General features: G+C 35.0%; 2 protein-coding genes and 1 long non-coding RNA gene across 12 annotated transcripts in view; 1 reads left to right on the top strand and 2 right to left on the bottom strand.

Annotated features, from left to right (window-relative positions):
- LOC123514231 (dynamin-1-like protein) overlaps window positions 1-11822 on the bottom strand; it is a 102732-nt gene extending 90910 nt beyond the window's left edge. For 4 of the 7 annotated variants that reach the window (XM_045271949.1, XM_045271946.1, XM_045271947.1 and 1 more), the window contains exons 1-3: window positions 11663-11822; window positions 9613-9757; window positions 7538-7639 (exon numbers count right to left, since the gene is read on the bottom strand). In XM_045271949.1, the coding sequence (XP_045127884.1) occupies window positions 7538-7639; window positions 9613-9757; window positions 11663-11764 (349 nt within the window). In that variant the 5' untranslated portion in view covers window positions 11765-11822. The remainder of the gene's footprint in view (window positions 1-7537; window positions 7640-9612; window positions 9758-11662) is intronic. The other 3 variants (XM_045271952.1, XM_045271951.1, XM_045271948.1) reach the window with 1 other exon arrangement.
- Window positions 11823-11876: 54 nt separating this feature from the next.
- Window positions 11877-18505, top strand: LOC123514234 (protein DGCR6-like). Of its 4 annotated transcripts, none has more exons than XM_045271961.1 (4): window positions 11877-11956; window positions 17184-17344; window positions 17641-17825; window positions 18266-18505. In XM_045271961.1, the coding sequence occupies exons 1-4, from the start codon at window positions 11892-11894 to the stop codon at window positions 18401-18403; spliced, it is 549 nt and encodes a 182-aa protein (XP_045127896.1). In that variant the 5' UTR covers window positions 11877-11891; the 3' UTR covers window positions 18404-18505. The 4 variants fall into 4 exon arrangements, with proteins under 4 accessions (XP_045127896.1, XP_045127897.1, XP_045127893.1 ...); XM_045271962.1 differs by lacking the exon at window positions 11877-11956 and adding an exon at window positions 12146-12209; XM_045271958.1 differs by lacking the exon at window positions 11877-11956 and adding an exon at window positions 12534-13235.
- The window catches only part of LOC123514236, a 28154-nt gene continuing 22192 nt past the window's right edge, over window positions 17724-23685 (bottom strand). Inside the window, exon 3 of the long non-coding RNA XR_006677543.1 lies at window positions 17724-17845. This is a non-coding gene — a long non-coding RNA (uncharacterized LOC123514236). The remainder of the gene's footprint in view (window positions 17846-23685) is intronic.

Genomic DNA, 23685 nt, shown 5'->3' on the forward strand with positions numbered 1-23685 from the left:
GATACCAGAACGGATGACGGCTGCAACATTTGAAATTGCAGTTGCCCCACATGAGACACATCATAAACTCATTCCGGATGAGCTCAAGCAAGAACTACAGTGTACTTCATTTGTAAAGTTTTGGCATCCCAGTGATGGTCTGAGGTAAAGTTAAGGAAACAACTGATCTACAGATGATACACAACATATCAGCTTAATGAGCACAAAAGACCTTGAAGTTTTATTATCTAGCCCTCAGGCCAAATGGCAGATACACAAAATCAACTTGATATATATATATATATATATATATATATATATATATATATATATATATATATATATATATATATATATATATATATATATATATATATATATATATATATATATATATATTATATATATATATATATATATATATATATATATATATATATATATATATATATATATATATATATATATATATATATATATATATATATATATATATATATATATATATATATATATATATATATATATATATATATATATATATATATATATATATATATATATATATATATATATATATATATATATATATATATATATATATATATATATATATATATATATATATATATATATATATATATATATATATATATATATATATATATATATATATATATATATATATATATATATATATATATATATATATATATATATATATATATATATATATATATATATATATATATATATATATATATATATATATATATATATATATATATATATATATATATATATATATATATATATATATATATATATATATATATATATATATATATATATATATATATATATATATATATATATATATATATATATATATATATATATATATATATATATATATATATATATATATATATATATATATATATATATATATATATATATATATATATATATATATATATATATATATATATATATATATATATATATATATATATATATATATATATATATATATATATATATATATATATATATATATATATATATATATATATATATATATATATATATATATATATATATATATATATATATATATATATATATATATATATATATATATATATATATATATATATATATATATATATATATATATATATATATATATATATATATATATATATATATATATATATATATATATATATATATATATATATATATATATATATATATATATATATATATATATATATATATATATATATATATATATATATATATATATATATATATATATATATATATATATATATATATATATATATATATATATATATATATATATATATATATATATATATATATATATATATATATATATATATATATATATATATATATATATATATATATATATATATATATATATATATATATATATATATATATATATATATATATATATATATATATATATATATATATATATATATATATATATATATATATATATATATATATATATATATATATATATATATATATATATATATATATATATATATATATATATATATATATATAGATCTAGCTTATGGCAAATGTACATGGTTACATTTCAATCTCTATTCTATTTTTACAAGTCTGTTGTGTTTACTGATTAACCTCTTCAGTACTGGGACATATTTTCACCTTGAGTTTTCTTTGTGATTAGACAATTTTATTGGCATTAGGAAGTGTCTATAGAAGTCAGAAGATAAATAGCCAAATTCTTCACTATTTTGATCTGCCAAGTAAGTTTCTGAAGCTGTAAGTCATTAAATAGTAACCAGAATGAATATGGAAATGCAACTTGGTACTGAAGGGGTTAAAAAGCATAGATGGGCACAGTTTAATTGTTCAAGCTTTAACTGTAAATAAAATTGCCTCTGCCACTAATGGGTGGAAGCTGAACAGCACTTCCCACACGTACTCTTCAAGTATACCTAAAGGCGCTATAAGCCATAAAAAGTCTCAAACATTTTTTATCTTAAAAAATTCACAGCCACTTATTCAGATACAAGAATTTCATATTTCCTAGGCATATTTGGCCAAAGCTATCACTCATAAGTGGTCACTAAATACAGTTGCCTGCCATCAGATGTCCCAAACTTATTAAGTGTCACATCTTAGTTTTCTCATATGATGCTTGATGACTGCAAATATAAAATTTGTTAAAAAGACCATAAAATACTATACATATTGTCAGGTAGAATGGTTGGAGGGAGCAATATCATTATGTAAGACCATATGGGGTTACAGCATTGGGCATATTCACTATGGAATAATACTTTAGCAAAACAATAGGCTGCATAATGGAGTGAAGTTAAACTTGCAGAAGACCCAGACAAACTTGACAATCTCTGAACTTCTCAATACCTACACACATTCCTGGTTTAAGGTTAATAAAACACCAAACAAAAACAAAGCTGTAAGTGCTATCATGATGAAAAATTCACATGTATTATTAATCATACTGTAAATTTTGTTTGTCATACCAGATAAAAGAGACTGGCTTACATTATTAATATTTATGCTATGAATTCAAATTCAAATAATGAACATCCAATTACTGCTGAACAAGAATGAATCAAACAAGAGTGGATCAAATTTGCCTGTATCATTTTTACTGGTTTTGGTATTGTAGTACACAAAACATGACATTATCTAATCCAACAGATGCTTCTTGGAACTTCTTTGCACAAGTCATGACACTAATCTTTATTTACTCCTACACAATCATTCCACTATGATGTTCTTCATCTTTCTCTCTATCTCTATCATTTCAGTATTGTTTTATCCTTTTACAGAAAGCCTTCCTTCCACAACACTATAATTTGATCTTTTTCATTGTATCTTTCTTATCATTTCAATTTTTTCTACATGTTCCATATAACCTAACAATATGAAGAAACTGCATTACCCATAACAAATCTTTTAAACACATCTTCACTGAATTCAACAACCATCTTACTCATGCCACTAGCACTTTCCAAACAACCATTTCCGAATCTCAACTTTAGCAATTTCAGGTTTCATTCAATAATGTATGAATGAAACAGCATAATTTTTCATGCTCTTACATGATGTCTACTGAAGATGTCATATGACTTAAATGAGACGAGATATAATGAAGGAAAAATTCATTCACATGTACACACAATGACATTTGGATAAAAGCAAACATAGGACCAGTGTAATATGATCTTAACTAAAGAGCATGCTGTGATTGAGATTTAGTAAATTACAACGAAAAATCACTTCTTTCAATTCCTGTAGGTTATTGTAGGTAAAATATTTAGAATTCATATGGTATATAAATCATGCGCATATGCGTATGGCAACACTCATTCTGACATGTTTAAGGGGAGCGTCCGATTTAGATCGATAATAGATCGGTGCTTCATATCTCCGGTATATATGCATGAAACGCTCTGATTTTTATGTTGTGAAGTATTGGGAACATGTACATCAATATCAGACATTGATCCCCATTCTAATCTCCAACCCCGCCGTGCAATTACAATTTCAACTAAATCTTACGAGTGTTATTCTGGCGTTATTATTTGCTCCATAACCTTCATTTTCCTGTGCAAGACACGTTATAATGTGAAAGGTTTCCACGTCAAATTTTTTTTTTTTTTTTTTTTTTTACCAAAAAAAAAAATGTTAATACAAAATTACAGGTCACATATATTAAAAAAAATAGTGACGTGAATTGAGAGAAGAAGTATTCTTCTCCTTTTTAGTTTTTGTTTCATTGAAATCTAGCTAAAATTGGCTTTAAAATAGATTTTAGAAGGGGAATAACTTACGTTTTGAGATACAGGCCAATAAAGTTTATCGATCGATCTCGATCCCGTTATAACACACTAGGAAGTTTATTCAGGTTTACTTTATGTTCTTTTTTATTATCTACAATTTCATAATACAATTAAATGTATATGAGACTCCTAGTCCCCTCTTGTCAATGATATATTGGTCCTGAAGAGGCTTTTCTTCTGACCTCCAGCTCTCACTTTTTCTGGTTGTGATGTGTTCTTGAAGTTGCATGTTGTGCAGTGCATAATTATGGTGTTCTTGTATACATCAGGCTCAAAACTGTAGTCAAAGGCAGGATCTGGGCATGAATAACGAGAGGAAAGAAGATTTTTCAGCCTCCTTTTTGTCAGCATGACAAGCTCGTCGTCACTTTCCACATCTGCATTTCCTTTCTCAATATTTTGTAGAAAAGCTTCTTTAATTGTGAGAAATGAGGCCTTTTCTTTTTCATTTCCTTGTCTTTGTTCTGCGTGAGATGTGGTGAGCTGTGGTGTGGCGGTGGTGAGGGTGGTGATGGTGGGTGACGCGAGGATGTGCACTGGAGCATTTGAGGTGTCAGGTTCAACATGCTCTTTTTATTCTTTGAGCTTCCATACTCATATTCCAGGCGTCCTTCCTCTGCTTATTCCTCTTAGACACCCATCCCATGGTTAGTAGTAGGTGAAAAGCAGGATGCAGTAAATAAATTACATGCTGTTTAGCAGAGTGAAGGGCGGGTAGCGAAAGACGCAGCTACAGCCTCTCTCTCTGATAGCTTTCCCCCACTAAATCTCACTGGTACCTTGATTGACGTCACCCATAGACTTTCAGTGTTGCCGTATCATGTCCACCAAAAAAAGTTAAGACTTTTGCCTTTTTTTTTTGTAGCTTTTGAGGAAAAAAAAAAAAAAAAAAAAAAAAAGATTCTGCTGATGTAAACAAATGCTCGTGGTTGAGTGCGGGACCCTTAAATGGCATTTAAACGGAAACCAGTGCGCGTTTCACCATAAAACTTCATGAAATAATAGCTAACGTGTATACATACTACATATTTTTTTTCCACTAAAAACATTAATTTTCATATTTTTTCAGTCTCTAAATCGGACGCCCCCCTTAAAGGGACGTGAGTGGCATATGCCATGAGGTGGGTGTAGCATAATAAACACTCTCCAAGCATTGTGGTATATTGCCAGTTTTTCCTTGTCATTTTACCACTAATATTGGTTGGTCTCTGTGGTGAGGCTTCACCCCTCAAATCGCTCGCCTCTTTCCCGCCATGCCATACAGCACCCGAGTGTGACAGAGAAAGGCAAAGTGAGAGGTTATGTCACACTCCTGCTTGAAGGCTCTCTTGTGTTTTTCTTTGCTGATCTTCCTACTGAAACATGGGGAATAAACAACTGAAGAGCTGAAGAAGATGCGAGATGATGAAAAAAAGAAAGAAGAGGAGATAAATGAAAAGAAGAGTGAAGAGATGGCTCAGTGGCAGGTGAAGCTGAGGCATTTGGAACGACAAAGATTTTACAAAGAAGTAACAGGAAGAGGATTTCATTTTCAATAGCAGAAGCTAAGAAGAAAGATGAAATCAAGGAAAAGAAAATTAGAAAGATACATGAGGAGGAGGATAAGAGGAAAGCAGAGGGAGAAACGTACGTACCTGGAGGCACCGATCTTGATTAGGACCAAAAAATCTACGTACTTGGAGAGGATTGTCTTATGGAGAACAAAGATGGTGCCTACTGGCAATAAAAACCCATAATTCTATGAAATAGCATTATTAGGACACCCATCAATGAGCTAAATCTACCGGCAAAGGTACAAAGAACCAGAGCCAGGAATTCTGATAGTGTCACCACAAGGTAAATACCTCCAAAAATTAAGTACTAAATATGGGAATAATTAGATTATTCTTTGTGTGCAGTATTTCTATAGATCAACACACAATATATAATAAATCTATTAATTCTGATAAACACATAACGTAGGTGTTCAACTTTTAAAACTTTAAAGAGCCGTATCTCAAAACAAGATTTTTCAATATACAAAAAAAAAACTGTACAAAATCAGCCATTATACATGCTGCCTTGAAACTTGGTGTACTTTTTGACAGGGATTGGAATAACATTATCAGACCAGTTTTTCCCTAAAGTGATTAGAAAGCTTTTAATGAAGCAAAATAACAGCTTTTCATGCCGTTTTGATGATGTCATGAAATGCAAAAACTTTAAAAAATTATACCTCATGACATATGGAGAAATTGAAAAAAAGCATTCTCTACATTTCTTTAGCCATCTTTCAAGCAAGTCCATGCCAAAGCACGTTTCAAAAAAAAATTGAAATAAGACCTGTACGACATTTTGAATGCAACTCTATGCATGACATCATTACTCTATCACATTCATATTCATACACATCAAAGACAACCGGTGGCTGATAATATTCTGAAAATTTCAAGTCATAAATCCTATAATTCTTTTTTTTAACTAAATGTTCAAATCTCAACTGCAGCATGCTCTTAAATTTTGTATGCTGCAGCATAACAAATAATGCAACTGTATAATAGTACGGAGCTATCTGGATGTGAGGACATGACTACAAAGTTAGGGAAAAGTGTGATATTATTAGTGAGGGAAAAAAGAAAAGAAAAAGAAAAAAAAAGATATGAGTGAGGTTTAGAGAAAATTTATCTTCATGTCTCCCCTCCAGTTACCACCACCACCACCAATACTCTCTCTCTCTCTCTCTCTCTCTCTCTCGGGGATGGGATGGCTTACTCCCCCACACCCACTATTTAACTCCTTCCCAATGATTATGTACAAAAAGCATCTCTCATGCAGGACATATTTCATAAATTCTATCCAACTCCTCTTTTCAATAATAACATATTACAATACACTAATAGCAATCCACTGTGCAAACAACATACAACTTTAAACAAGTTTGATACTAGATTTCAAATCCATGTTTTGGCTCTCTTCCTTTGCAGTGATGTTAATCTGGTATTTCGAAAGATACTTATATAGGACTTTAGGTAGATGGAACTCCTGAAGTGTTATTGCAAAAAATGCTGGTAATCAATCCATCCATGTCTACCATGTCTAATTTTTTTCTTTCATCATACCTAGCTTTCTTTTCTCTCATTGTGCAACATAAACACTTACAAACTCTTTGGAAGAAACACATACATTCAAACTCAAAACAAAAGTAAGACTGCTGGCCTTCCAATCAAGGTTGAAAATTAAGATTACCCTTTGTCTTATGTCTTTTCATCATTAAGTGAAGCAGGGACTACATTGTGAAAGAAGACAAAATACACCTGACTTGGGATTTTAATTTGACATCTCTCAATTGTCAGCAAATACTAACCCACCACACCATTTTAATTGAAGTAGAATCTACTTAGCTAAGCATATCTCAGAAACCATGACAATAGCCTTTTACTACACAAATGAGGTTTGCTTCTTCAACACTTTCAAAATAATACAATCCCCAAAGAAGTAGTGCAAGCACAACCTAAGAAGTGAACTTTTCAGCATGACAGCACCCTCACTTTAAAATACTCAGCTAAAAATTAATTTCAGCAATTGGGAGTATTTAAAAAAAAAACAATCATGTCAGTCTGATATCAGTACGTAACAAAAATTGGTGAAAGAGCCACACTTTGTTCATTACTTTAATAAATTCGCATTACCTGACTTGCAGCAGTATTCCGAGATGATGGGTTGCTTTTTCTTGCGAAGGGGAGGATGAGGGGGACACACTGCATCAGGGCAGTCTAGCCCCGCTGCATGATCTGCTGATCTACAGCTCAGTCATTGTACATGTAGTGTGATTATTACCAATTCCTGTGTTACTCTTTATCAATACTCATCCTGAGATTCTTTCTCAGTAGCTCAGAATGAATAAAATCTAAAAGCCAGCATAAATTTGTGCAAGAGTAACACTTCAGCACCTTAAGAAGCTGATAAAGGAGTTCAATATCCAAATTACAGATAAAATCTTATTAGATACTCAACTTCAAAACTATAGTACAAAGCAAATATGCAAATAAATGTATGAAGAAAAAAAGAAAATACCAAAATTTCAAACTTTGTACACTTTAATCTTTCACCTATCAAAGTTTTGTACAGCCTAGTTTTGGTCTACACACACACACAAAATTAGAATGTGCAGCTACAGTATGGTCATCGAACAAAAAGAAACATAAGGAAACTAAAGAGAACACAGAGGGCAACAACAAAGCTTCCCCCAAGTTTAAGTGAATGGTCATATGAAGAAAGGCTATGAATACTAGGTCCTGCAATCTTAGAACAGAGAAGGGAAAGAGGAGATTTAATAGTGTACAGAGCAATGAATGTACTGGAAAATTAGGTAGAGAAGACTTACTAATCTGGGACAACAGTGACACAAGTGGACATGGAAAGAAATTAAGAACGGACAACTGCAGGAGAGATATAAAAAAAGTTTAATTTTCTACAAAGATGTGTAGAAGTGTGGAACGGTTTAGATAAGAGAATCCCTGAAGCAAGGACAATCAATAAGTTCAAAGAAATGTTGGATTTACATAGATATGGAGACGAGAAAGCATGAGCATAGCTCTTTTCTTATATGTTACAACTAGATAAATACACACACACACACACACACACACCGCGTAGTGTAGTGGTTAGCACGCTCGACTCACAATCGAGAGGGCCTGGGTTCGAGTCCCAGGAAGCGGCGAGGCAAATGGGCAAACCTCTTAATGTGTAGCCCCTGTTCACCTAGCAGTAAATAGGTATGGGATGTAACTTGAGAGGTTGTGGCCTCGCTTTCCCGGTGTGTGGAGTGTGTGTTGTGGTCTCAGTCCTACCCAAAGATCGGTCTATGAGCTCTGAGCTCGCTCCGTAATGGGGAAGACTGGCTGGGTGACCAGCAGACAAAAGTGGTGAAATTACACACACACTCAAACACACACACACACACACACACACACACACACACACACACACACAGGATAAAATTGTTCACCCCCTACTCCTACCAGACAGAAAGATCACAGCTTTCCAGCTTGCACCTTACATCCATTCCCTGATGGGTGCAGATGGCCTAAGACAATGGAAGACAAACTTAATTCATCTGTTTAGCCCACAGTTTCAAGTCTTGAGTCTCTAATGTCAGAGAGAGAGAGAGAGAGAGAGAGAGAGAGAGAGAGAGAGAGAGAGAGAGAGAATCAAATCACCACTTTTGAGCCTTCAAATGATATATTAACACCCAAGCAATCTTTACTGTTTTCTACTACTTTCTGGGATCTTATCAAATTGAATGTAAGAGTATTCAGGCAAAAGCACATCTGACAGCGTTACTACAAGCACATATTGACAACTGTAGCACAAGGGTAAAAAGGAGAGTGCAATGTCAGATGGAAAGTGTTGTGTATTTCTTACTATAATGACATTATTCTATTGATGTGAAGTTCTTCAAAGATATCATTAACTGTACATCCTTAGGGTCTTATACAACCATATAGAATATAAGCTCAATAACAAAATGTTAAATCTTGGCAACTACTGTACGTATGTCCCTATCGTTAGCTTCGCATTGTGCTAGTCTTAAATATCCTAGAGAATGTAACCCAAACTAAGAAATGAAGAGAACTAAATAAACCAAAAAAGTTCAATAGTGCACTGACAGCAAGCTACAATAAATATGGCAAGTATCAAGGATGTCCTCATGCTAGTGACAATCTTCTCAAAGAGGCAGTCCATAGGAATACTGACAACATACCTGTCTCAGCTGAGCGGTGTTGATTGTCCTCTGATGTGGTGTACACCAGCTGCAGCACAAGGGGCCGTCGCGTCACAATGCCAATGCCGCGGGGCAGGAAGGATCGCCCTACCAGACTCTCAAGCACACTGCTCTTCCCTGCACTCTGAAAAGTATCAGCCTATCAGCAAATATAAACTATAAATTCTAAGCATATTCAAACAGGACCTTCACTTTTTAGATGAGGGAAAGAATGAGATATGTCATGATATCTATGATGATTAAGAATAATTTTCCTTGTTTCATTTAATCAAAACGTGATTTAGTTATCAACTGCCTAATAGGAAAAAAAAAATCTACACAACTTAACAATCATACTACAATCATTACTATGGTATCAGTATAGTTTGGCTTTTCTGTGGCTAAACAACTTCTAATCGCTCACTTTGAATGATTAATCCCACTGCAAGTTTAATCAAATACTTTTTAGTAAAAAAATTTGTTACTTGTGCTATCATCACTGTTACTTAAAAAACTTTGGGATGAATCCCACACAATGCAATGCCCCTTGCATTGGCTTGGGTTACAATGGTTAGACTTACTTCAAAATGGTCTGCATTATAATGTGGCAGTTAGGAGATTGTTAAGAGGAAGATATAAGTGTTGCATGTCAATTACAAAATTATTACATGATATAGTAGATGTTTCTAATCCAGCTGTATCAGATATAAGCATGAAACTCACATGTCATGTAGAAGGGTTGGTGACCTTCCCATAAACATGGAAAAATTGCAGGGGATACATACTAAAGTATGGCAAAAATTCAAGATTTTCTAATTCCAGTGAGCTGTGCACCAGTCAAGAGCAAACACTGAAATTATTTTATTGTTTATAACTGTGATTTGTGGGTAGCAGCATATTGGAATGTAAAGGTAGCTACAAAAATGTCCCACCAATAACATGCTTCCACTTGTGGGGCCACCAATGACAGTTTTCTTCATCAGTAAGGCATAACAGTGTTATTTCTGAGGTGTTTTGTTTGGTTAGGTTAAGATAATGTCCTTCCAAGGGAGTTGGGAGGGTGGGGGGAGGTTAAACCTCCTGGCTATGACAGGTTCATGGAAAAATTCTGAATATCCCCCCATCCAAAACCCCAGATTCACCACATGTCCCCAAGCTTGTTTGGAATGGTGATGGATGGGAGTGGGTAGGGGAATATGGATGTATTATAAACAATTAGCTACCCATGATATTACGAGGTTATATTTCTCTCCTTTATATCCAAAATTTCTGTATTAACCACAGGATCCCAAGGTTTTTTGGAACAAGTTGGGGGATAGGCAGTGTCCTAATATAAGTCCTTCCACCTGTCCTCGTTTCATAGCTCTTCCATTCAGCTGACAGGACATGGGAATGAAAATATAACTAAAACTAACCTAACCTAGTTAAGGTAACACACACCACTAATACGTCTTCCTCAGAAACCCTCTGACCAATAGCGTGGTTAGGGTATGCTTGCTAAATTGGGTTACGTTAACTAATTTTGGTTATCATATTTTCATTCCCACGTTCAGTCAGCTGAGTGAAAGAGCTGCAAAGGGGCAGCCGAAAAATTAGGACAGCTGGAGGAATGTCAACATTAGGACAGTGCCGGGGAATATTCTATAATACATGGATTTGTAACTAATAACCATCAAACTCACTGGAAACACGCCAATGCCAATGGCTAAGTCTACTGAATATTTAAAGGTATGAATTGTGGTGGTAAAAAAAAAAAAAAATCATACTTACATGCGCTGAAGCGAGACAGGTGCGGTTCTACAAATTTACCATATCATCAAAATTATCTAATTACGTGTTGCTAGCTGTGACATTTGGAGGACAATATGATGCAACCAAGGGGGCAAAATACGAACAATAATATGGTAGGGTAACTCTACACGACTTTATTTTACATAATTTTGCTGGAAAAGAGGTAGTCTGGTTACCCCGCCCCCGTAACTCAAAGCTACGGCCTCTCCTTGGAAGCAAGCAGCCACATATTTGAAAAGCCTTCACACGCACCACATACCTGGGAGCCAACCACCACGATCTGCGGCAGCTGCATTGAGTCCGCCCCCACGGTATTAAACACATCCTGAAGTTTGTTTATAATGGGGATTAGTGCCTCCATCCTTCAGCTCCTACTGGTGGAGGTAGGAACACTGATAGCCTGACGGAGGGGGATCGGGGTGCTGCTGACCTGCGCGCTGATCAGCTGTTCGCCGGGACTCACTCGGCGTCTGCTGCCGCTGTTGCTGATGATCATCTACATATCTCTGTTCGTCTGTGCTACGTCATATTCAGCAAATATCCATCTAATTTAGTAAGAAAAATAAGAATAGTAACCAAATATTCATACATACACTATAGCTACTTCAATCTGAAAACAATAGAAATTAACATACATGTTATGTATTCTACTGTTTTTCAGTCTGTGCTACATGTAAAATTGTGCAACTTTATCTACTATAATAGAAAAATAGTTTCAGAGTATATAAGACTGAGTCATTTGTAAATAGATAACAAAAAGGAACAAACATGCTATGGGAAAGTTTGTCTACCGTAGGTTCTACCAGGTAAGTAGGTACACCTACTAGTTCACGTCATCCATGACGCAAGTTATCTGTCAATTCCTTATCTCAAGGAAAATCGTAATACGAAATGTATTCCATTGTACAGTAACCATAATAAATCCTATTAATCATTCTAGGTAATCGTCTCGACAAAAGATTTACTGCCATACAGGCAGTCATCTGAAAAAGTGTTTAGCCATATTTTGGTTTTGGTCCATTCAAATTATTCTTCAGTCAGTTGATGTAAGCGTAAATTATGTGTTTTATCAACAAAAAGCTTAAAAAAAGGGCCGAAATGTTCATATCCTCCTGTTTAATGTTTATACCCGAGTACCGTCCAAGGAATATATAAGAACCCTTGGTACCGTCCGCCTGATGTGCTCAATTCTGTCCATGTATTCTATGATAGATTTTGTTGATGGCAGCAAATCAGTCTGCTGATGTTCATTCGTGATTATTTAGGCTATGCTCCCCAGTCAATAGTCCGCACCAAAGACTATATATAAATTTTTATACATAGTCTTTGTCCGTACACTGACAAGTTGCCTGTGCCATCAGCACTCAAAACATAACGGGTGCACAAGAATAAATTATACGTTTTTATGTAACACTACTCAAGTTCTCTTGGTTCAAGGTCAATATCGTATTTTGAAAGGAAAACTGTAAACACTGAAATTACCTATGGTGACCATAAGACCTATGGGCTAGAGCCTGCAGTGGGTCCGTTATGTGAGTTTCTGAGTGTAGTGTCAACTAACCCTTAACAGCTGATATAGTGATAAGGGTATGAACTAGTTATTCAGTTAGATGCTTTTGTTAAAGAATTATGTTGGAAATAACTGAGTAAAACTCTTGGGAAGAATATAGAGCACTTCGCTAGATTGGCTATAGTGTACAATCCGTATATCTGGTTAAGGTCTGGCGAGTAGTCACAGCCATGAATGGAGAAAGGTCAGACTCATCAGACACTCAAGAAAGACTCTACAAGATGCTTGAGAAGTTACAGATGTTGGCAAGAGACATTCCTGCGTAAGTCGTATTTGGATAAAGGTTGATAAATAATAATGTCCATATTTAATATTAAGAAGCAGGCATTCCGTACGGTCAATTTGGAGTTACAACCAACCAACGAATCTGATGTGACTTATGTTTTTCTGCTGAGAAATGTAGTGAATTGATTGTTCGTGTACATAATTTGGCACTGTCCCCAAGAAGCCGTCCCGCGCGCTCGCCTCGATTCCCGGCTCCCCATCCACAGCTCCTCCACCCAGCTGATTTGACGTCACATTAAATGATAAATATATGATATATAAATTTGTTTTTGCGCAGGGGTTCCTTGAGACATGTGATGTATTTTAAGGGTTACACAAGGGTAAAAAGGTTGAGAAACGCTGCCTTATTCATTGCCATATTCTCTCTCTCTCTCTCTCTCTCTCTTTCATATTCTCCTTATTCGTTATCATTCTCTCTCTCTCTCTCTCTCTCTCTCTCTCTCTCTCTCTCTCTCTCTCTCTCTCTCTCTCTCTCTCTCTCTCTCGCTGACCAATAGCTTGGCTTTATATATGTGACGTCAAATCAGCTGGGTGGAGGAGCTGCGAAGTGGGAGCCAGGAATCGAGGCGAGCGCGCGGGACGGCTTCTCGGGGACAGTGCCTATAATTTGTCCCAAATGTATGTTCTTGAGTTACGAAGGTTTTCAACTTTTGTATTGCCCCATATCACTAATTTGAAGATTTCTTCATCACCCCCCCACCATTTATAATTACTATATAATTATATTGGAAAATTAGTAATGCTCAACTAGCATCTGTGTCATAGAACCCTACTAATGTTAGCTTTGGACATATTTGTTATGTATTTGTACTGGGATCTATTTAGTCAACTAAACAATTAGTTCAATTAACATATTAGACTTGGTTTTTACAAGTAATGTTGATTGCATTTCTAACCTAACTGGTTCTGCTCCTTTTCCAGGCTGTAGCCATACTGGCATCCTATTCAGTTGTTGTTTTATCTACTCCATCTCTGAGGAGTGAAGATTCACACTTCGACTAGTTTTGTGGTAATTTTATTTCTTGGAATGATTATTTGTCATTGATTAATTGGGATCTTGAATTTTTAGGGTATAATGTACAAGAATGTTATAGCAAATTTGCTCATGTTTGGACTGATTCTTTTAAGTAATTTGTTCCTATTAAGCATCCGAGTTCTTGCCCTCCATAGACTGGTAAGGTTTCAGTACTATTGAATCTCTTAAGGTTGCAGCCTGGAGGGATTACAAGCGTCTTCAGTCTACCCTTGGTCGTCATTCCCCTGTGGTGTTTCAGGCATGGTTTGATTTTAGGAATTCTAATAGGCATTATAAATGTAACATCCATGAGGCTGTTGCAAAGTATGAATGTTCACTTGTTTCTTTTGGTAATCAGAAACGTTTTCATGCTTACTTGAGGTGAAAGAAAACCGATAACCCCTCTGTTGATCTCCTTATTGATGGAGCTTGGCACAGTGACTATAAGTCTATGACCAATCTCTTGACTAATCAATTCTTATCAGTCTTTGTTGATGGTGTTTTACCTGAGCCTTACCCATTCCAAGTTTCTAATTCCCTTTAGTCATTTAGAGAGGTGACTGTTGTAGTAAGTTAGTTCTTGCCTAGTTGTGATCCCAATGGTTTACCTTCCATTGTCTTCGGTAAGTGTACTGTTGCCTTATGATATCCCCTCTACCTTATCTTCAACAAGAGTATCTCTTCTATGAGGGTACCTCTAGAATGGAAATAAGCTAATGCTCTGTCTCTTTTTAAAGGTGGCATTCACTCGAATCCATCTAATTACAGACCTATTAGTTTAACTTCTACATGTTCTAAATCACTTGAAAGGATAATAGTATCTTATCTATATAAATACTTAAAAATAATGCCTTGCTCTGTCCACAATTTAGTTTCTGAGCTGGACTGTTTGTGAGTGATCAGTACTCTATATATATGATTGTGTTAGCCTTCACTTGGACTCTGGCTATGCTATTGATGTGCTCTACTTTGACTATAGTAAAGCATTTGATGTTGTCAATCATGCTGTGTTACTTAATAAGTTTTCTTCTTTTGGAATAACTAACCCCTTGCTTGGATTGCTGAGTGACTTTCTGTTGGGGCACAAGATGAAAGTTGTCCACAGTTTTTAGAGTTGTGACATTGATGTTTTGAGTGGTGTCCCACAAGGAGCTGTTGTAAGACCCATCTTATTCTTGATTTATATTAACCATATTGTTTCTGGACTTAGGAGTAAAGTTGTCTTGTTTGCCGATGACTTGAAACTCTATCTTGCTCTTCCACTTACCACATCAGATGAGTTACCAGTTAGTACTATTATAGAGAATGGTGTGTCCTTGTTGTACCGAAGGAATCTTTCTTGGGGCCTTAACTTCTCAGTCAACAAATGTGCTCATATTCACTTCAGCAGATACAATTTTGTACATGTTGACTCTTATGTTGGGGTGAATCCTGTTCCAAATAAGAATGAATTTAGAGACCTAGGTGTTTTAGTGGATTCTTCCTTGAAATTTCACTTGCATATTAAAAATTTTTTATAAAGCAAGTGGTGTTGCTAACAACATGCTCAAAGGTACAATTTGTAGAACCCCGGAATTCGTGGTTCAAGTTTTCACCACATGCATTAGAGCTATTATAGATTTCTGTAGTGTTTTGCAGAACACAGGTAACTTCTAGAATCAGTGCAACAACGATGGACTAAGAAAATTAGTGGATTGACAAACCTCTCTTACACTGAGCGTTTAGCATTTCTAAATTTATTTTCTATTAAAGGAAAGTTATTATGACCCGATTTCATTATGATTTTCAAGATTATGAATGGCCTTACCTTGCTCACCTGTTCACAAGGGTGGGCAATGACCACACTAGAGGTCAAAGTAAAAAGTTATTTAAGCCGTGTCATGTAACTGATGTAAGAACATGATCTTTCAGTGTTAGAGTTTTGGGCCTTGGAATTCTCTTCCTGAGAAGGTTGTGTCTGCTTCTTTATTGCCAGCATTTAAGCGTGAGCTGAGTGAATTTTTGGGTCATGTTCTTTTTGAGTTTTTGTTGTTGTCTGGAGTTATCTTATTTTCTCTGCATCCATACTAGCCATCCATTGCCTTTCTGTTTGTATGTTTTTTTTTTTTTTTTTTTTTTTTATCTCTCTTTTGGATGCAGAAGATAGTGGTGAGGGACTGCCCTCATCATGGTAAGAAATCATGGTAAGTGAATTCACTTTTAGGTAAAAATTTACAAGAGGTCCTTCCTTTTTCCAAATATAGCCATTTGTCTCCTTAGATCTATTTAGGAAATGCAAAATTTAATCTATTTTGGTATCCCCAACCAACTAAACCAAAAGAAATTTGATCTAAGCTAACCTAACCCTAACTCTAATCTAAACTTAATCCAACTCTGTTTCCGGCACAATGTGTTGATTTTCAAAAACATCAATATGAGCCAATGATAGCCAAGTGTGCAAAAAAAAAAAAAAAAAATCATAAATACTACCACAACATGCAGTCTTGTCATGTGCTACTGACAAGGGCCAATAGTAAATATTGAGGCCCATGACCAACTTTTGATATGGCTCTCAGCATGTTTATTTTAACAGTGATTTTCATACCACATTTTCATATATATACATTTGATGATAGGCCATTATTATTTCATCAAATGTATAATATCTTGAACTAGGGCAGAAATTTTGAAGGCTCATTCATTGTGAACCATCTGACATTCCTTGATCATTTTTACAAAATAGTGCATTGATATTATATGCATACTTCTTTAAGATGATGTACATATTAACTTAAATATACAGATTATCATGTCATAATACGAACCTGTATGCTGACCAACAGCAGATACCAGATAATTTCACATTCTTAGTTTTTTTTTTTTTCTATTTCATTGATAAATGCTGTCTTATTTTAATATATATTATTTCAGTAAATTTCAGCAGAGATTACCATATGACCTGCTCTCATCTCTGGCTCACTGTCTGCTGGACAACACCACATTTGAGATCATGCAGGAGTTGGCCGAGCTGCAGCACATGACTGAGAAGATCCTTCACAAGCGACATGCTCAGATGCTCAACAAACATAAAAGTATGTCATAAAGTTTTCTTAATCTTTAATTTTGTGTCATAGATTGAAATAATTTCCACAAGATATTAAAACATTTTATTTTTATCTGTGATGTTGCATCAAAACCTTAAGATTTATGATTATTTTGTTTTATATGGGAAATTGCAAAGTAATGAATTTATCACCAATTTCTTTTTTCACTATTGTGTGTTCACACAATCGAGCCAAATTTGTCAGAAAATCAGTTCAAGTACTATATGTATATTATAAATTGAAGGTTATGGGACATTTTGTCATTCTTATATAATATCTTACAGCAGAGAAAGACAGTCTCCTCAAGTGTCACAAGGAAGAACTCACAGCAGCAGAGAGACAGGGTAAGGCTCATGTGCTGTCCCGGTTGCCACGGCTGCACCAGGAGCAGCTAACAGAACTCACCACCCGCCATTCCCAGGAGATTACCAACACACATCTCTTCATCCAGAATGTGCTTGACCAGAAGGTTCTTTGTTAACAATCTTTCTGTAGACATAGATAATTCATAACTTGGTTTTCTGATGCACTGAGATTTCTGTGAGGTATATATACTTTATTTTTAGTATGATGGTCCACGAGACCATGGGCCAACAGGGTTAAGGGTGTGGATGATAATTTTGTGGTGCTTTATCTGGACCAGCCTGTGTGGGAATGCCTGCCTGTTATATATATAGTTAGATACATACTTAAATTTTGTTAGTGTCAAGTTCAACTACAAGACTTGAAGTGAATAGCAAGTAGTTCCTCACTTGAGTATTTTTTCTTTTTATGAATCAGTAAATAAGTTAATTTTCTTCATTATACCAGACTTTGTTCTTTTAACATTTGATTTATGTTTCATTGATACTTCACTCTAAGAGTTGTATATCAACAAGATACTAATGCACTGATTACTCTCCATGACAGGTGGCAGAACAGCAGTCTACACTGCAGCAGGCAGGGGTGCCTGGGTTCCATGTCACTAGCAACCCCATGGAGCTTAAGGTTCAGATGTACATCATGGGATTTATCATGAAAATTGGAGGGATAAAATTTCCTCACTAACTCCAATATTTTGTAAGCTGAGTTTATTATAAACTGTATTGTGTTTGAAATTGAATGTTAGCTTATATTATTATGGGTCTAAATATATGTTTTTTACATCTATATATTAATTTTTATAATCCTTAGTGACATTCCCTGTGAAGAGAAATAATGAAGACAAGCACCCATATGTACCACACATTCATCCCTGCAAGCACTGATTCACATCTTACTCTCTAGAGGGGCAAAGCACTGATCTATAGCAAATATATTTTAAGGATTAGTTACAGAATATACTTGGGTCACTCTGTATCAGGCCCCAATAATTTATCTCTGATTCATCATAATGGACCCATTTCCATTCTTGATCAATGGTGAACAAACAGAAGCAAATGCCAAGATTACATACCATTTATGCATTCATAGCTGCTATCCATCCATTCATCCCTTTTGCACACAGCCACTCTTTCTTGTTTCAAAGATAACTCTCTTCCATCTAAAACTCTTCACACTATCCATTCAGCGCATTAACTGTCTTTAATTTCTCACCACAACCATTTATCTTCCTTCCCCTATCACTTTTGCTCAAATCATTACTCTTCAGAAATATCTCCTTTGTTGCAGAATAGCAGATGTGTCATGCTCCATTCTGTGGTGAAAACAAATACTATAGAGGATCCTCAGTATCCTTGCTCCATTACTTTTAGTCATCTTTTATGACACACAAGGAATGTGGCAACACTGTTCTCCTTACATAGTTATGTAATATACAGTTCTCTTCTGTCCCCAGATCTGTCTCATTTAGGCTGATTACTCTGCTCTGCATTTCTGAGCATGATTTAACAAGATCAACATCAATTGTATTACGTATGCAATTTAGAAGAAAATCATATTGTAACATAACATAACATAACATAAATAATAGGATAACAAAGGGCCACCAGGGCCCATCTAGGTTATCCTGTATCAGTCGCACAGCGACCTCGTCATCAGTACTTAAAGATACACTTACAAGTACTACACAATACATTATATACTAATTCTAAATATTTGGCCCATTAACAGGGCTAAGTCCTGCAGCGAATTCCTCTACATTCTGTGATCCCCATACATGGGGATCATGTCTTGTTTAACTATTGTAAATTTCTTATAAAAACTATCATGCAGCGCTATACATAATTATAAATCTAATAAATTTAAGTGCTTATCAAATCTGTTTTTAAACATTGTCAAAGTAGTGCTATTTACAACCCTCTCTGGCAATGCATTCCAGAAGTCTACCACCCTATGACTAAAGAAATATTTTCTTATATCTAACCTGCAGCCTTGCTTTCTAATCTTCCTGCCATGATTTCTAGTCCTACTTCCCTCCTCTAAGGTAAAGAAAGATCTCACATCTATGTAGTTTGTATCTGAGAACATTTTAAATAACTCTATCATATCCCTCTTATACATCTCCTCTCAAATGAAAACATGTTTAATTCCTTTAATCTATCTCTATACTCCAGGCGCTTTAATGCTGGTATCATCCTAGTTGCTCTTCTCTGAACTGCTTCTAACATGTTGATATCCTGCCTATAATGGGGTGACCAGGCCTGTATGCAATACTCTAAATGGGGCCTAACATAGGAATTATATAAGCTACGCACCACTTCCTTACTTTTATAACTAACATTTCTATTTATAAAACCCAGGATCCTATTTGCCCTATTTCTTGCTTCTAAACATTGCTTTGAAAATTTCATAGTCCTGTCTATCACTACTCCTAAATCCTTTCCTCCTCTACTGCCTCTAGCCAACATCCCTCCATCTCATAGCTAAAGTTTGTGTTGTCTTTACCTAAATGCATAACCTGACACTTTTAGAATTAAACTCCATCTGCCACCTGTCTGCCCATGCTATCAGCCTGTCCAGGTCTCGTTGTATTCTGTAATTGTCCTTTTCACCCTGTACTGCACATGCTATCTTAGTATCATCTGCAAACTTTGATACTTTGCTACTAATTCCTATATCTAAATCGTTAATGTACACCAAGAAAAGAAGAGGTCCTAGCACTGATCCTTGGGGTACCCCACTAACCACTTCCTTCCACTCAGACATTGCCCCATTTAATACTACTCTCTGTTTCCTATCAGAAAGCCATTCACTAATCCAATCAACTAACCTACCCCTATCCCATGTAGTCTCAATTTGTACACTAGCCTCCTATGCGGTACCTTATCAAACGCCTTGCTAAAATCTAGATATATAACATCTATGCTATTTCCATCATCTAACTCCTTGGTAATATATTCTAAGATATCGAGCAAATTTGTAAGACAGGACCTCCCTGATCTAAAGCCATGTTGGGTATCTCTAATTAATCTATTCTCATTTAAATGCTCCCAAATACTACCCTTAATGATTTTCTCTAGTATCTTACATACTATACTAGTTAAACTGATCGGTCTATAATTATTCGCATCATCCTTCCTACCTTTTTAAATATTGGTGTAACATTAGCTAACTTCCAGTCCTGAGGTATCTCAGCCAACTAATGCATCCACATTTTTCAGGAAGAGAATCGACAAAACAAAAAGTAAATAATGGTAGTACTTAAAGAAATGCAAATGTTTTGCCTCTTTACAGGAGCAGTTTCATAGTTCATTTATCTTTTTGTGAGATGTCACCCTGTGCCATGCTTTCTTGGGTGAAGGTCCTAGCTCCTTCATCTATATTCTAGATGAATTTCATCTTCTTTAGAACAATCAGCGGGCTCACTGGCTTGATCACTTAATTGGTACTGCAGAGGCAAAGTCAACATCAGGAAAGATATTTGTTATATGGGAAGATTCCTGTGGCTTGTAAGTTGAAACCCTTAAATGATATTAGGATCACTGCTACTTTTTGAGTTTGCTTCACCAGTGCTGGAATTTCATGGATGGTGACAGTGTTTCTTGGATTAGATCACTGCCACCTATCAATTGCTCTGTTGTATCCAGCTTTAAAAGAACTATACATAGAATAATCTAGAGGTTGAAGCCTATGGGAGGTGTGAGGAGGTATTGTGAGAAGAACAATGCCATGTTCTAGCGGTAAAAACAGCCTCGAGAGATACATGGGAGTCGTACACGTAGTTGTCAAGAACTAAGAGAATAGGATGGTCTAAGGAATATATTGTGTGATTACATGTTTCAAAATAATCTACTAAAATCTCATTTGCCCCACCACTGCATGTTGCTCTACCAATGCAAACAGCTGGACCTCCTGTAATAAAATGGTCTTTATAGTTTACTTAGAAAAATAAATTAAGGATCGAGGGATTACACTTTCAGTGGCATTCACAATATAAATACTTGTATACTTGACTGCCTTTAGAACAAGGTTGATATCAGGACTGTTGTCGACATGACAGGAAACCCTCATCGGTTTAATAGATTTGATAAGTAACCGAAGTAAATTTATTACCTGCACATACCATTCCTGTCATATACTACAGCAAACTGCCCACGTGCGTTTTGGCCAAGCAGGATTCACTGACTCAAGTTTCAATATTTATTGTTAGTTTGATCTCATGATACTATATAACTTTACCAATGAGCCATTTATTTGACTTCAGAGAAAATGGAGCGCCTGATCATGTCTTTTTCAATAAATCCTGTGCTCTCTTCTGTTATATATTCCACTATCTTGTACCAAGCCGTCCATGTATTTCACTTGCTTGCTGTCTCTCTACTGTATATATCTCTTGTTCCTTGTATAAATCCTTACAAGTTTGACTAATGGCCCTTTTCAATATGTCCTCATATGTTTCTCACTCATTCTATAAATTCTGTTTCCCGTTTTCCTAATGCAGGAAATCATGTTCGAGTGGTGGGGGTGGTTCTTAATATTTTAATGCATATCATACGTAATGAATTAAAGGCGGGTTGACACGTGCCAATTAGTGACTGAAATTGCAAGTTGATAAAGTTTCCGACCGAATATCCGTGTCTAGCCAGTCGCAAAAGGAGACCAACATGTTGCGTCTTGTTCAGTCGATTTGCGACTTTATTTACGTTGTGACGTCACGGAGTAAGCTTTGAAAATGTAGTCTCCACAGGTGTAGAGAAGAAAATGTTAGTGTTGGTGGGAAAAGAACACATCTGGGACCTCAGAAATTAATTATACAGAAAAACAAAAAAGAAAGCTTGTGCAAATCGTCGTTCGATGAAAGTCGGCAGGGTGTTGTTTAGAGAGGATTAAAGACTTGTCAGAATTTCATTTGATCGCAATTGTGCATAGTCTTCCTAAGATAAGTGTATGGTAAACACTCCTTTCTTTCCTTCTACTTAGCCAGGGATATATCCACAGGCACTTTTTTTTTCTGTTGACTTCCGGTATGCTAAAAGAAGAGCAATCACTTCATCATCTTCACTGGAGGAAGACATCTTGATGGGTAGCTGTTTGTTTACATTCACGCCAAGGCGCCAACTAGTCGATACTTTCCAATCGCTATGTGTGACGTTTTCCGATTAGAATGGTTCAGTCGATGCTTATAGCGACATGTAATTTCATTCGAAAATTGGCACGCGTGAACCCGCCTTTACAGTATAGTTTCATTCACATCGCTTGGCTGCCATCCGAGAGGCAGCTAGAGATCTCAAGAAGTAAGGCAGCGATCGCCTGTCTATAATAAAGCGATCTGAAACAACTGTTGCAGATAACGACGAAATTCTGCTGAATCCTTTCACTGCTATGGTCGTGTGGTCTTACCGCCTTAATTACCACTAAGGTCACTGCAATAAATCGTTTGGATAGACGTAGAATGGGGGCAAAAGATATTAACTTCACTTGTGCTAAGCTAAACGAATAGAAATGCGTTTTTAGAGTCTGCAATACAAAGAATATATAAGTCCTTTAAAAGTTGTGGATGGTTATGAAAAAAAAAAAAAAATACTACCAGTGAAAGGGGAAAGGAACTGAAACAGGCACCACGGGGATAATAAAGCTTTCTCTTCTCGTGTAATCATCCTTTCCAAGCTAAAATTCTTTCGTCAGAGGAAAAGGTGTTCTAGTATGTTAGTATAAATTCCGTGTACCTATAGTACTTTCAATTCCTAGGAATGTCACCGTCACAAATTATTCCTTAGCATTAAAAAAAAAAAAATTATATATATATATATATATATATATATATATATATATATATATATATATATATATATATATATATATATATATATATATATATATAGCTATAATTTACAGTCCTGCAGTCCTCCAGCCATTTCTGTTCTCTAAATATTACAGTGTGGATGTAGGCTACTACCTAATCGTTGTCG

This window comes from Portunus trituberculatus, chromosome 37 (assembly GCF_017591435.1).
Source record: "Portunus trituberculatus isolate SZX2019 chromosome 37, ASM1759143v1, whole genome shotgun sequence".
Taxonomy (NCBI): domain Eukaryota; kingdom Metazoa; phylum Arthropoda; class Malacostraca; order Decapoda; family Portunidae; genus Portunus; species Portunus trituberculatus.